This window comes from Typopeltis vanoorti, chromosome 23, assembly GCF_054136105.1.
Source record: "Typopeltis vanoorti isolate ZY-2024b chromosome 23, IOZ_Tvanoo_1.0, whole genome shotgun sequence".
In the NCBI taxonomy this organism is placed as follows: Eukaryota; Metazoa; Arthropoda; class Arachnida; order Uropygi; family Thelyphonidae; genus Typopeltis; species Typopeltis vanoorti.
In genome coordinates this window covers 47,104,564-47,119,817 of record NC_143571.1, presented here as the reverse complement: position 1 = coordinate 47,119,817, position 15,254 = coordinate 47,104,564, and the positions used below count along the sequence as shown (strand labels likewise).

At 35.7% G+C, this 15,254-nt stretch overlaps 1 protein-coding gene across 1 annotated transcript in view; it reads right to left on the bottom strand.

Annotated features, from left to right (window-relative positions):
- LOC150093819 (histone-lysine N-methyltransferase 2C-like) overlaps positions 1-15,254 on the bottom strand; it is a 1,065,326-nt gene that overhangs the window by 172,677 nt on the left and 877,395 nt on the right. The window contains exons 59-61 of the mRNA XM_090412524.1: positions 13,357-13,529; positions 9,696-9,757; positions 5,674-5,941 (exon numbers count right to left, since the gene is read on the bottom strand). Coding sequence (XP_090268650.1) covers positions 5,674-5,941; positions 9,696-9,757; positions 13,357-13,529 — 503 coding nt within the window. The remainder of the gene's footprint in view (positions 1-5,673; positions 5,942-9,695; positions 9,758-13,356; positions 13,530-15,254) is intronic.

Here is a 15,254-nt window from a genome sequence, read left to right as displayed (position 1 = left end):
TCTTACAGTGATACTACATTTGGCATGCCCTCAAGAGTGAGGATCGACATGTGGGTTTGGAACCCTATTCACACTTTTTTTTACAGCTGCCTTCCCAGCATAAGAGGGTGTATCAGATGTTGATGTCACTTTTGTGGTACATATTGTCTCTTTGCTTCCTGAGGAATGATCCTTGCTCTGTTTTATATTTTGGATATCTTTCTCAATGTTCTGAAATCAGCCGGATGGTCTCCCTGACAATCATGAAGTAAGCATGACCTTTACTGCTGCATCTGGTATAGATAGCAGAGCCATGATAGGAAATTTGAGAATGACAACACTTTTAACATTTAAAGCAGCGCAAAGGGGTTGGGAAGTAGAGCCTTACTTGGCAGTTGAGATAGCCCACTTTGAAAGATGTTGGTGGTTTTTGTGTGTTGTATATAAGGATGATGTTATTGGAGGGAACCAGGTGACCATCCTGGGTATTCTTCTCATAGCTGTTACTTCCTTTATCTGTCATTTTGGAGCAGATCTCTTTGTCTCATTATGTTGAGGCGATCCCACTTGATTTAAGACATCTGGAAAAGTTAACGTTTTGTTGTGGGTAACCATAACTGATATTCTCGCAATAGATGTTGCATGAAGTAACTTTTCTGATTGTGTATTAATTATTGCTTAAGTAAGTATATCTCCTGAACAGAACTTCCTTATAGATTTTGGAGATCCTGCCAACCTTTCTGGATGAAGAAGGGTGACATTTTCCCAAGAGGATGTTCTCCTTTGAATGCAATATGAAGAAAAGTGATGTACTGTTTGCAGCTTCTGATGATTTCTGCTTCTTATTCTGATTTTCTGTTAGGGTTTTGTGACATAGGCGGGACTCCCAATGAACAAGAGGATGAAGAACTGATTGTGTCTTAGTTGATGCTTCAATAAGTATATCTCCTGAACGTAGCTTATTTGCAGACTTTAAATATCTTGCACATTCTTCCATACCCATTTGGATGAAGTGCGACACTTTTTGAACACTATGTTTCCCTGTTGAATATATTATCAAGAAAAGTTGCGTATTGATTGCAGTTTCTTCTGATAAACAAAAAAAAGGAAGTGTTCATTCTCAGAAGGAATCAAATTTAGCACCAGAGCAGCCCACCCACCATGGAGCCACAAATAGATGTCTGCTCTCTGGCAATTGATGACTATGGTTGGGATTTGGATGTTACTCCGGTTTGCCACAGCAAGCCCCAGGCCCTGTCTTCAGACCACGAGGAAGGAGACACCTTGATCCTTATATGCATTTCACGAAACCTTGCATCATGATATCCTTGACCCATTACCAAATTTGTCCTGGTCATGCCATCCAGTACTGCCCATGCCAAAGTAGTGCAAGACCAATATGATCTGTCTTGCTGGAAGTCCACAGGCTGCACCACATGGCAAACATACCTGCTTTGATTCCAGTAATGGTGGTTTGGAAGACAGGATAGTAAAAAAAAAAAGAATAAGAATGAAAAGAACCAATACAATCTCTGAGAGGTTTTCAATATCCCACCCCACAGAATATTTTGCTGCCTTCCTGATATTTATTTTCTATGATCTTTCAAAATTCTTCCCATAACTTCTGTTTTTACAAATTTTACACAGTGCTTCACTTTTTTACATTTTTCTCTGTATTCTCCCAGAGCATACAAATTCCTGGCAAATAAGCTGACTTATTTGGCAGGAATTTTCAATATGTAGTTTTTTCTTGCCTGTCTCTTTAATTTCCTGGCTGCACCATCAAGTTCTGATTTTCTATCCTTGCAAACAAATTCATAATATGCCTCTCTCCCTTTCTCGCTTGAAGCTTTTTATTTTCAGTATCTGGCATATATATTATCATGAATAACATTTGTGTATTTGAGTTTATCTCTGAAAGGTGCTCAACTCTGATTCATTTCAAAACTTTTCTTTTTAATATGATATTCAATTTTATCCTGCTCAAAACTAAATGATGATCACTTCCATTTTAAATCTTTATATTCTTGTGTCCTTAATCAGTGTGAAAATATCCATATGAATGTTTGAAAGTTTATTTTTCACTTGGTTTGACTATAATAAATTTAGTTTAATCCTTTATCCAAATGTGAGCAAACAAAGTTTGCGCCTGAAGTATCTTCAGGACTGAAGCAACTCGTGGCAAAGGTAGACTGACTTTACATCACTTGCCTTAGTATCCATAATGCAAAGCATATCTCCTTCTGGACATGTATAATGTTATGCATAATGGTAAGGGTCACTACCATACCGGTTTCGACCTTTATTGAGGTCTCGTCAGCGGGAGCCGGGCCCAGAGTGGAGATACTGAGGTAGAAGCAATAGGAGAGGTCAAGAAGATGTTTGAAAGTTTATTTTTCACCTTGGTTATACTATAATGAATTTAGTTTAATCTTGCTGCAAGTCAGTGTTGTACTACCTTACCTCAGTCCTGAAGATATTTTCAGGCGCACTTTGTTTGCTCACACTTGGATAAAGGATTAAACTAAATTTATTATAGTCTAACCAAGTGAAAAATAAACTTTCAAACATCTTTCTCTAAATCCAGAGTAATTTAATAATAAGGTGGCACACCTTTTCGCAACTCCTGTAGGTAAGGATGACCTCTCCTATTGCTTCTGCCTTAGTATCTTCATTCTGGGCCTGGCTCCCACCGACGAGACCTCAATAAAGGTCGAAACCAGTATGGGTAGTGGCCCTTCCCTTAATGCATAGCAGTATACATGTCCGCAAGGAGATGTGCTGTGCATTATGTGAGATAATGAGACAAGTAGTTGAGAGCGTGATCCACCTTTGCTGAGAGTTGCCCAGTGTTGTACTACCTTACCTCAGTCCTGAAGATATTTTCAGGTGCAAACTTTGTTTGCTCACACTTGGATAAAGGATTAAACTAAATTTATTATAGTATAACCAAGTGAAAAATAAATTTTCAAACATCTTTCTCTAAATTCAGAGTAATTTAATAATAAGGTGGCACACCTTTTGGCAACTCCTATAAGTAAGGATGACCTCTCCTATTGCTTCTGCCTTAGTATCTCCATTCTGAGCCTGGATCCCACTGACGAGACCTCAATAAAGGTCGAAACTGGTATGGGTAGTGGCCCTTCCTTTAATGCATAGCATTATACATGTCAGTATACTGAGACAAGTAGTTGAGAGCTTGATCCACCTTTGCTGCGAGTTTCCCGGTGTTGTACTACCTTACCTCAGTCCTGAAGATATTTTCAGGTGCAAACTTTGTTTACTCACACTTGGATAAAGGATTAAACTAAATTTATTACAATCCATATCAATGAGACTTTTCTTATTTCTTTCTTCTCTCCATGTGAATTTGTAGACACGTTTATGTTGGAATATATGGTGTTAGCAATAATTAGTCTGTGATGAAGAAATTCAGCAGGTACTTAACCATTATTATTACTTTGTTCTTTTCTACAAATGGAGAAAAATGGTAATTATTTCCTGATCTGCGGTTTCAAGATGCTGAAGGAAGAGTATTATGGAGGGATGTGGACATAAGAAACAAATGGAGAATATACTTTGAGGGACTTTTGAATCAGGAAAATGCAAGGACTCACAGAGAAGATGGGCAGCCTACTGAGGGGATGGTGCAGAACATCAGTAGAGTGGAAGTGAAGGAGGCCATGAAGAGGATGAAGAAAATGAAAATTGGTGGGCCCGACAGGATTCCAGTGGAGGCATGTAAGTCACTGGGGAAAGAGGGAATTGACCTGCTGTGGGATCTGTTCATGAAAGTTTGCCAACAGGAAAATATACCTGAGGAATGGAGGGAGAGTACTCTTGTCTCCATCTACAAGGGTAAAGGGGATGCACAAGACTGTAAAAATTACAGAGGAATAAAGTTGATGTCCCACACAATGAAAATTCTAGAAAGGGTTCTTGATGGAAGATTGAGGAAGGAGGTGGAGATTGCAAAGGAACAATTTGGCTTCATGCCTGGTAGATCAACAACAGATGCTATCTTTGGGTTACCGCAGATGATGGAAAAGTTTCAAGAGAAACAACGGAAGCTACATCTGGCATTTATTGATCTGAAGAAAGCATACGATAGAGTGCCAAGGCAAGAAGTCTGGAGGTGTCTGAGGGAGAAGAGGGTTCCAGAGAAATATGTCAGGTTGGTGTGGGAGATGTACAGAAATGTGAAGACCAGTGTTCGGACCTGTCTGGGACAGACAGAAAGTTTTCAAGTAACAGTTGGGTTGCATCAAGGGTCAGCATTAAGTCCGTTTCTGTTTAACATTGTGACGGAGGAGGTGAGAGAAGATGTGCCTTGGACAATGTTGTATGCAGATGACATCTTGCTGTGTGCAGATTCAAGAGAAGAAACGGGAACTAAACTGGAAAGATGGAGAAAAGTACTGGAAGAGAGAGGTATGAGACTGAGCAGAAGTAAGACAGAGTATATGTGTTGCACAGTGGGCGGCGGTCAGGAGACAGATCTGGAGCTGGAAGGAAATGTCATCAGGAAGGTGAGGGACTTTAGATATTTAGGTTCAACAGTGGAAGAAGATGGAGGAGCTGAGAAGGAAATGGGATGCAGGATACAAGCAGGTTGGAGGAACTGGAGAGAGATGGCTGGAGTGTTATGCGATAAGAGGGTGCCGATCAATCTGAAAGGCAAAATCTATAGGACAGTAGTGAGGCCAGCTATGACGTATGCTATAGAAACTGTGGCCATGAGGAAAAATAACATCAGCAGGATGGAAGTAGCAGAACTGAGAATGCTTAGCTGGATGTTCGGTGTGACCAGAAAGGATCGTCTGAGAAATGACTATGTGAGGGGAACAGTGAAAGTTACGAACTTAGGAGCGAAGATACAGGAGGCAAGGTTGAGATGGTTTGGTCATGTGATGAGGGAGGACGAATATGTGGGAAGAAGGGTCATGCAGATGGATTTGCAAGGAAGGAGGAAGCGTGGGTGGCCAAAGAAGAGATGGAGGGAGCTGGTAGAAGAGGACTTGAGGATGAAGAACTTGGATGTGGTGACAGCCCAAGACAGGAGGATGTGGAGGAGACTCATCATTAACAGTGACCCCACTTAAGTGGGAGAAGCTGCAGAAGAAGAAGAAGATTTCCTGATCTGCTGTTTAGATTTCCAACAAGAACTAACTTTTTTCTTTGTGTCAGAAGCCTTCTGCAATGCCTTGAAAAATTCTTACATTGTCCCTAGAATCATCTTCTGTGAGACTACAGGCAGAAATAAATATCATCATTCAGTTTCCCCATTCTGACATTTGTCCACATCTCTGTACTTGTTATTGCCTGCCATTTAAGAAGATTGTCAGTGTTGAATACAATAGCAAATCCTTTTTCCTGATTGTTATTGCATCCAGTATTTGTTGCTTAGAAAAATCTCCGATAGTAAAATAATACATTTTACTATTAAGAAAAATAATAAACTATTGCATCAATATTAAACTATTTAGATAAAACTAAATTTTTCCAATATTTTAATTATAATTAAAATTAATAAAAATATTACGACTCCAAATATCCAATAAAATATATCATTTAGCAGGTGATAAATCATGATATACACTACAACTTCAGAAAAGAAAGATTTTATGGTTTTAGAGTGCTGTTATACATACAAAGCATGAGCAATGGTTTTCTTTAGTATTCATTATTACTTACATTTTTTGTACAATCCAAGTTTCTGGCTGGGTGGGGTGGCAGTTCTTTCGACTATCTCAAAACTAGAAGGAACTGGTATTTTAAGAAGATCAGCCAATGCTGATAAAACTCCCTGAATATTTTCGGCAGCAGCAGAAGTTAGAGTTAAAGTTACAGCTACATTTCCAGAATCTTTTAATGGAATAGGGGGACCACCAATTCCAACCATTTTAGCCCGAAAAGCCAAAACATCAGCTTTATGTTCCATTCCAAGGGCATTTTCTTTGTCCTATAACAAGCCAATGCAAATTTTTAAAACTCATTTCATTTGCAGATTTTCATGTACAACTAGAAGTAAAATCTATTTCCATGTTTTAAATAAAACTTAGTATAATGAGTTCCATCAAATTTCAAGTAAAAATGGTAAATAAAATGAAAGCCAAAAATTATCGCACTCTTGCTTAAAACACCATTATCATCATTTCCCGATATTACTCTCACTGGATAGTAGAGGATACGAGAACAGTATTATGTCTTTAGGTTTATGGTATTACTGGCTTCATCAATAGTTTTATTTCAAATTCATCTGTCTCCACTAAACTGAGATCTTAGATTTCACACATTTCTTTGGAATTATGGACTGCATCAATTCACCTTGGCCTTCTGGGATTTTTCCTGATATCTAGACATCAAAAATGGTTTGCACCCCCCCCCCCCCCCAATTCTCTCTTTCTCTCAATCTGTTCAACTAGCCATCTTATATTAGATCTGCTTGTTGTGCGTTTTTGAATGTTAATAATGACAAGAGAAATGGTGGATCTAGTCATAAGATGAAGAGCTATCCATAATCAAGAGAGCCACATTGCCTCTGACCAGAGAGTATCAAATGAAGTTTTCAGTTAAGACAGGAGTAAGTGAAATTACAGGGCAGATTATGACAAGCAGAGGCATCTTGAAGGAATGTTATGGCATGAATCTACAGTGGAAGGATGTCAGCAATGTATGGCAAATGGCCAAGGATTGTCTGAAGGAAGCAATATCAGACTGTATGTAAGGTCAGGAGGTGATTTATTGGCGCAAGGACAGAAAAGATTATACTGCACCAAAACAAAAGCTACAGCAGTACACAATATAAGTATAATAATAAATAGCAATAAAGTGATAAATTAGAAAATAATATATTCTGTACAAAACGTCAATTTAAAACAAAATTAGAAATTAAACAATGCAGCATCTATGGAAAAAAATATACAATTCATAATCAAATATGGTTATATAAATTAATTATTTGTAAGGAGTTAAAAATGTCCCACAAGTTGTCCAAGTTTGATGACATCTGCCTATTGGTATATATGGCTCAGCTACTGTAAAGTGCTGGTACTCCATCAAAATATGACAAATGGTGAGACACAAGTTATATTTTTCATACATAGATCGGAAATCAGCCCTCAGTAAATAAGAATGTGTAAGGTGAGTGTGACCTATAAGGATCCCAACAAGAAAAACTTCCTCTCTTCTGCTTTTATGTTATTCAGTGCTCGCAACCATGAAGACTGCCACTGGATAATTAGCTCTGATCTTATAAGCGGTCTGAAGTCTGTATATGGTACACTATCAAACAGTACATGGAAAAAGTATGAGGTGATCTATTAGATGCATATGCCATCTCATTTACTTTAAGTCCAATTTGGCTGGGAGTTCAGCACACACTGGACTTAACTGGGAGTCCAGCACAATCAAAATTAAGGGTTTTCATTTTATACAGCAGTTGTAAAACCTCACAAACCATTGGATATAGATTATACATGGGAGATGAGATGGCAAGTAAAGAACACAAAGAGTCTGTATAAATTACTCACTTTTGATAGCATTTTTCTTTTCTTTGCACAGGCGTAAGTTGAATGGCAAGCAACTCTGCTGTATAATTACTGCATTCAAATGGAATCTGGTGGGATATAGTAAACATAGCAGGAAACATAGCAGCATAACCAACAGGGATCTCATATCTTGAACAATGAGTATAGATGGGAAGAAAATCAGAGTATATTGCACTGTCCATTAACTGCATGTAAATGTCTGGTAGAATATGAGACTTCCTTAGTTTGCACAGTGAGAGGTTGAAGGATGGAGTGCAATCCTGCCATGGAGTGGTGCTTGTTTGGTACAGGTAATTAATGTTGTCAACATCCATGCAAATAGCTAGTATAATCTCTTTAACATGCATAGCAAAAGGATGATGGCAGTCTGATGTGTGTGATATTGAGCTTTGCAATGCAGACAAAAGATACTAGTTCACTCTGTTTCATCCTCTGTGAAAGTCTTTTTGAACAGACTTTATTTTAGGGCATAGCCAAGAAACAACTCTTTTCATCCAGTGACAGAGCAGGTTCATTTGCTTCAGTAAAGACTCTGAATGGGTGATGTGCAAAAGGCAGCAGTAGCTATTCATATGACTTTATGATGGATAGGATCCAACCACTGGAATGTGCTCTTCCTTGCACAATTGTAAAACTGGGAGCCATAATCAAGCATTGACTGTACAAGTTCATGATAAAAGCAGAGCAAGGAACACTGATCAGCACCAAATCTTATAGAGGATAGAGTGCAAATAATATACAATGCTTTACTGCACTTTTCCTTAAGTCGATGATTGTGTGTAAGCTTTCTGTCAAAGGCGAGTCCCAACAACTTGGCCACTGGCATAGAATAATATTTTAACTCATTCTTACATCAGGATCTGAGTGAAGGATATGTATTCAGCAGAAGTGTACATAGACAATTTTTTTCTGCTGAAACCCTTAACTCATTACTGTCTTAGGACACCTAGGAACTTCCTGGACAGGAATTTTCAAATAGGATTTCTTTTTTCCCAAACTGCTCAGTGGCGGCCCGTACATAAACACTGCAGCACCTCGAAGGAAAAAATGAAAAATTTAAAGTTTGTTTGTGTTTATAAATAATAACAATGCTTACAACATTATATAAATGCAATACAACATGTTAAAGGTTACAGCTTATGTTTTGACATTGATTGAATAGTTAATAATTTGAATTGTTCAATTAATGCTTTAGATTATGAAACAGATGCACTGCGATCTAATGCTGATATTCGTTTGCACTTGTCATTGCACGTTATGTCATTCAGACACTTTTATTTTTAGTATCCTTATGCACGTTATTTCTGTGAGATATGAAACGTTTATTATTGGTGACTGTGTGTGGTGAACTATTTTTTGTATATCTTATTTTATTTTGTTAAAATAACATATACTTATTTATTTATTATAGATACAAGGCTAAATCATGACGAGTGTCACTGTTGAAAATATGAAAAGAATTATATTTTTTCAATTATCGTTACACGAAACAAATGCACTGCTTGTCATTACTATTGATACAAAACTTTTATTATTGGTGTTTGTTCATGGTGAGGATGAAATATTTTTAATAAAGCAATATTTAATATGTAAATTTATTTATTAATAAATTCGTTACTGATTAGAATTTTTTTTTTTTCTGTATATACAGCACCCCCATTTAAAATTTTCACCGACTGCCACTGAAACTGCTTATAACTTTTTGAATCCACCATGCAGTTCCGATTTTTGAAATTCACCACACAGTTCTCTGGCACTGATTCAATCAATGTTTTTTTTTTTTTTTTTTTTTTTTTTTTTTTTTTTTTTTTCACATATGCTATCAATGGGCATATTAGGTTTGGTTCTTGTTTTCAAACTTTTCCTTTTTCTACAAAGTATTAATATATACTCCAGACTGCATTCCTCCTGAATATTTACTGTTTTGTCACTCTCATTTAATAATTTTTAAAAGTAATTACCCTTGACATGCAGTTCTAACTATTAGTTTTTATATATTCTTATCATATCATTAATACCACACGAATATGCAAAAATGTAAACATTTTTTATATATCCTTATCATTTCATAAATGCCATACAAATAAATATTCAGAAAATATTAGCACTGATAGAAAAAGAAATGAAATACTACTATGGATTAAAATTACTCAATAAAGAAATTACCTTTTCATCATCAAATTCTGATATTACTTTAAGTGATGTTTCAGCCCTTGTGATAGGTACAGCTAGAAAATAAAATAATAAAAAATAAATAATCAGAAATATTTGAATATACACTATTATACTGCAAACTAATTCAAAATCATGTTTTTTTTTGGTTTTTTTTTAAATATGGTATTCTTTGCCTAAAATTTTCAAATCATTATGGAAATTTCACAATTTTATGAAATTTTGAATTTTAAATTACTCACACACACACACAAAGCATATCACTGACAGACAATTAATGGATAGCACAGTAAGTATGTCTAAGGAAGAAAACAGCTTGTGGAGATGATACAAGTTAATCTCCCATTTGTTAAAATACTTGCGGGATTGATGCAGAAAGACATGATTGCCCAATCTCCCACACAAACACATAGCATTTAGTGAAAACCAAACACATGCTAATAAATTAGTGCTAACTAGTGAAGTATGATACTGCATAGTAAATAAGTATAGAAATGATCTTAGACAATCACAAAAACAGTGCATTTCACAATAACAACCCAAAATCATATTGGGTAACTAATGATAAGCATAAAATTCATTAAAATAAAAATGAAATAATTATCCCCTCCTTTTTGTTTAGTATATCTGACATCAATCATTATCACACCATCGGAATCTAGAGCTGTTTTGACTTATGTATCAAAACATTTAGTATATTTTTTTTTTCCTTTATTTTTCTAACATAATCTTGTATGATTTTGAATCTTTCTCTATTTTGTGATTAAAACTAATTTTAAAGATACCAAATTTTACTAAATTCCACACAAGCAGAAAATAATTTATATTCTATATATGGATGCACCCTAACTAGTGAAAACAATTCATTCCAAACATTCTTCCTTTAAAATGAAATGGTTATTAGTGGTAGTTAGGGCTGGTATGAAGAACAACAAGCAGGGGAAAAAAAAATCAGATACATTGGAAATAATAATTAATATTTATTATAAAACAAATAAAAAATAATTCAATTAACTATACATTTTCATTCATTAATATTTAAGATCAAGTTACAGCTATAATGCTGCCAACTGTTTAAATATTAGTTTGGGAGTGTTAACAGTGGGATGAGCTTGATAGTGTAACATAAAATCTTAGAGCAATTAAAAAATAATTTGGACTCACAGGAATAGTTATATAAGTCAGTTAAAGTACCGTATATTATCAGGTATAATGGATTCCATGTATAATGCGAACCAGAAATTTTGTTTGAAAACTAGCCCTAAAATGCCATGTCCACGTATAATGCGATATGTTAATCTTGTTCCATAACATTATAAATAATACAATACGAATTAACGAAAGAAATATTTATTTAAAAACAAAATGTCAAAATACAAGACGAATTAACAAAAGAAATATTTATTTTAAAACAAAATGTCAAAAATCCTTTAAATTCTTCTTCGTCTTTTGAGTCGGCAAACATTTCATTTATAAATTCATTTGTAGGGATTGCATCATCAGTGTAGCAGTTGTCGTCATTGTCTTCATGCTTTCCAATTTGTTATGCGTCATCCTCGCTTTCGTATATGACATGATCTTCGGATCCATCCATTGAATTACTTATTCCACATTTAAGAAATGAGTGTTGAATCATTTCAGATGGTATCGAATCCCATGCTTCTTTAACCCAGCTGGTCACTAGGGTGATTTCAGGCTTCTGAAAATTCCCACCCTTTGTCATCTTCACCAAACCAGATGACATCCATTCTCTCCATTTTTCATGTAATTGATCTTTAAATGGCTTATTCAAGCTGACATCAAGCGCTGAAAAACGGAAGTTAGACCACCAAGTATGACTGCTAGGTCTGTACGTAGCTCACGTGCTTTCTCTTTGCTTGCCTCTGTTAAATGCACCGGAACATATCCCAGACTAGCATGCTTTGTTGACGTAACAAGCTACCTGGACGTATGTTCCATACTTGATCCAGCCACAATTGTACACCATCTTCACCCACCCAACCTTTCTGATCGGCGCAAACAATTACACCTGGTGGAAATTTCATATGCTTCGGAATTTTCTTCCTTTTAAATATCACTGTTGGCTTTAATTTGGTTCCGTCTGCCATGCACGCTAGAACAATGGTAAAATGCTTTTATTCATGTCCCGTTGTTTTTATGAAGACACCCTTTTCACCAACTGAGTTTACTGTTCGATTCCCAGGCATATCAAAGTACATGGGCGTCTCATCCATATTGCCAATTTGGGAAAGTTCATATCCGTGACACTTCAGTAAATTTTATGATAAATTTATGGAAGGACTGCACTTTTTCTTCAAGCTGCTTTGGTAACTTCTGCGCAATTTTTATTCGGTGTCGTAATGTTAATGCTTTGTGTTCCATAAATCTGTTGCACCACCCAGGCGAAGCAAGAAAAGATGAAATACTGTGTCCTTGAATTTATTATTCTTGAGTTGTAGAGCTCGAAAACGAATTGCATTTCTTGTTACTATAATGCCATCTTGTCATTGCGTCAAAATCCATTCATTTAGCTCTTTTTCGAGTTCTGGAAAGGATGCTACATCTCCACAACGGGCATGTTTCGTTTTGGGGATTTTTTCAAGACTGTCTTTTTGCTTACACCAAAGTCTAATATTACAATAATAAATTTTCTGAATGTGTCTTAGTTGATGCTTCAATAAATTCTGAATGTAGCTTCTTTACAGACTTTGGAGATCCTGCCAACCCTTCTGGATAAAGCAGAGGTCTCTGCTTTGGCAGCATCCCCCTTACTGGATCTGGAAGACAGGGTAGTAGTAGAGACTCAGGAGAAGTAGAGCAAAGAATACAGGAAGAAAAGCATAGAAAGAGAATAAGAATGAAATTGGCCAGTACCATCAATGGAAGGTTTCCTCCACCATGAATAGGTGCCTCACTTCAAACCTAAAAGAGCACCAATGTAAAAGGCAAGTGTTGAACCAGAGGATATTATGGTTAATATCCACTCCATGATGAGCAAAGGCAGATTTTCTAAGTTTTATTGTTGTTGGTAGAAGTCAGGTGTTCTTATAATCATTTTTGACCAAGCATCCTGTTTGTCTAAAGTACAAACAGAGAGATTGAGCTGAATCTAGCAAACACAAGGTTCATGAAACATAATAGGAGGAGATTTTTTTTAATTATTTATCTAATTTTGTTAATTTATGTATTTCAAATCATTTTAATTTTGGCTTTAGTTATAATCTCACTTAAATTTGTAATCACCAATATAGTGGCATTCCACCACAGCTCAGCTCTACAAATAGGATTAACATTCTTTGTTCTAGCTCCACCCTGTAATTATGCTGATGCATTGATGATGGTCTGTTAATTTCAATCAGAAATATTTGAAATAATAAAAATCATTCTTCATTCTTGTGAACACATGTGCCTAATTATCTTTACTATGTCACAAGTGTCAATAAAAACTCATCTAGGAGAGTGTAAAATCTAATTAGGAATTCTACACATCATTAAACAACAAACAATAAATCTTAGTTATTCTAATTTCAGGATAGGGAGAGGGGAAGAAAGGAAAAAAAAGTAGTCACCCATTTTTGTTGTTAGCACATTTGAATTTCTAATAAATAAATAATGCAGTTATGAGGAAAAATGAAGAAACAATCTCTAAATCTACCTCTAATAGGAATGGGTGCAACAAGTGGAACAATAGGAGAATATCTTTTTCTTTCATCACCAGAGGAATCATCTTCATCAATATAGCGTAATGCTGGCCATCGAAAAGGAGGCTCAAGTAATGCACATTCTGGAGAGGATGAAGATATTATGGTATCTGGGCTATCAGCATCTCTGAAAATTAAAAGATACAGGTTTCAGATAATCTGCTGAGAACTTCACATTTTTAAAAAAAAATCATATGAAACTAAAACATATTATATTAATTATATAGCAATGTATTTTGTAATATGCAATAAAAAAATATTGAAGTATCACTATGCAGAGAATATGCATCCTGGTCTATCCTGCTATTTCACCAATATTTACACTTCACAGAAATTACACTTCTTCACAGTAAAAATCCCCTAATTCACAGAAGTAGGGGATTTATAGATGTATAACAAACACATTTGGTGAACACATTGAGACCTCGGATTGCAGGCATTAGTGAGACATGGCTACAGAGGCAGACATACTAACTGGTATTGAGTGTAAAGAGTACAGCATTTTTAGACAGGAAAAGGTAGCAGGGTGTGAGCTGCTAATTATACTGGATGATGTGAATCCAGTTCAAGTCGATATCTATGACTGTAACCATGTCCAGCCCTAGGAATTTTGCCACCCCTATTGTTATTAATATCGTCATTACTGGGATCACAATTAGAAGTATTTCACATGAGCTCAGAATTTTTGGTTTTGGTCCTTTTGCCTATTTTCTCTTGCACTACATCAGCTGTTTCAGCTTTTAGATATTTATGCTGCTTTGTTTACGAATATCGTGTTCTTTTTCCGATTTTCATTTGCAATATTCTGTGACTGATAGATTTTTTCTTTTATCAGGCATATTGGAATGTTAAAATTATTTTAAGTTAAATCCTAATAACTGTATCAAAAAAAGTATTATAACAATCATCACACAACTGTATTTATGTATTTTGATTCTATTTCTTTAATTGGTTTACTCTTAACCAATTATCTCATAATGATTGTTTGGTCTCATTGATTAAATGAGATTTAACCTCATGTCAAGGTCAACTCACAGCCAACAATGAAATTGGAAATACATGAAAGATAGGTGTTCTGCTATTGTTGCATCGTCTGATATTAACACTGACAGTGCGATATTAAACACAACATAATACTATATTATTTTAAAAGGGTGATGTGGACAAATATAAGAATGGGAAACTGGGCAATGAGACTTATTTGTGCCTAGGGTTCCACAGAAGGTTCTACTAAGGTAGAAGTAGAGGAATTTTTTGAGGGTTTAGAGAAAGCAACCGACACAATGAAAAAGGAAAAGTTGGTCCTTGTTGGAGATCTAAATAGCAAAGTAGGAAATGATTGTCAGACATACAAAAATACTTTGGGAAAATTTGGAGAAAAGAGCAAAGCTAATAATAATGGCAAATACCTGTTGGATTTCTGCTCAAGACATGGACTGGTTATTGCTAACACCATGTTCCAACATAAAAATGTGTGCAAATTCACATCGAGAGAATAGGCAAGGAATAACAAAAGTCTCATTGACTATGTTATTGTTGATAGTAATGTTTTCCCACCGGTGCAGGACACCAGAGTGTACAGAGGATTTGAAATTGAAAGTGATCAGCATTTAGTCTTGAGCAGGATAAAATTGAATTTCATATTGAAAAGAATGACATGTAAGAAAGTTTTAAAGAGAAAAAAAGTTGAGCAGCTCTCAGATGTGAACTGTGGACTAAAATATAGAAACATTTTTGAAGAAAAAATGAATGAGATTGAGAGCAGGAACCAAACCTTGGAGATTCAGTGGCAAGCCCTGAAGAAAAGGATTGATTGATTGATTGATTCAGCCAGAGAGCCATGTGGTGAGGT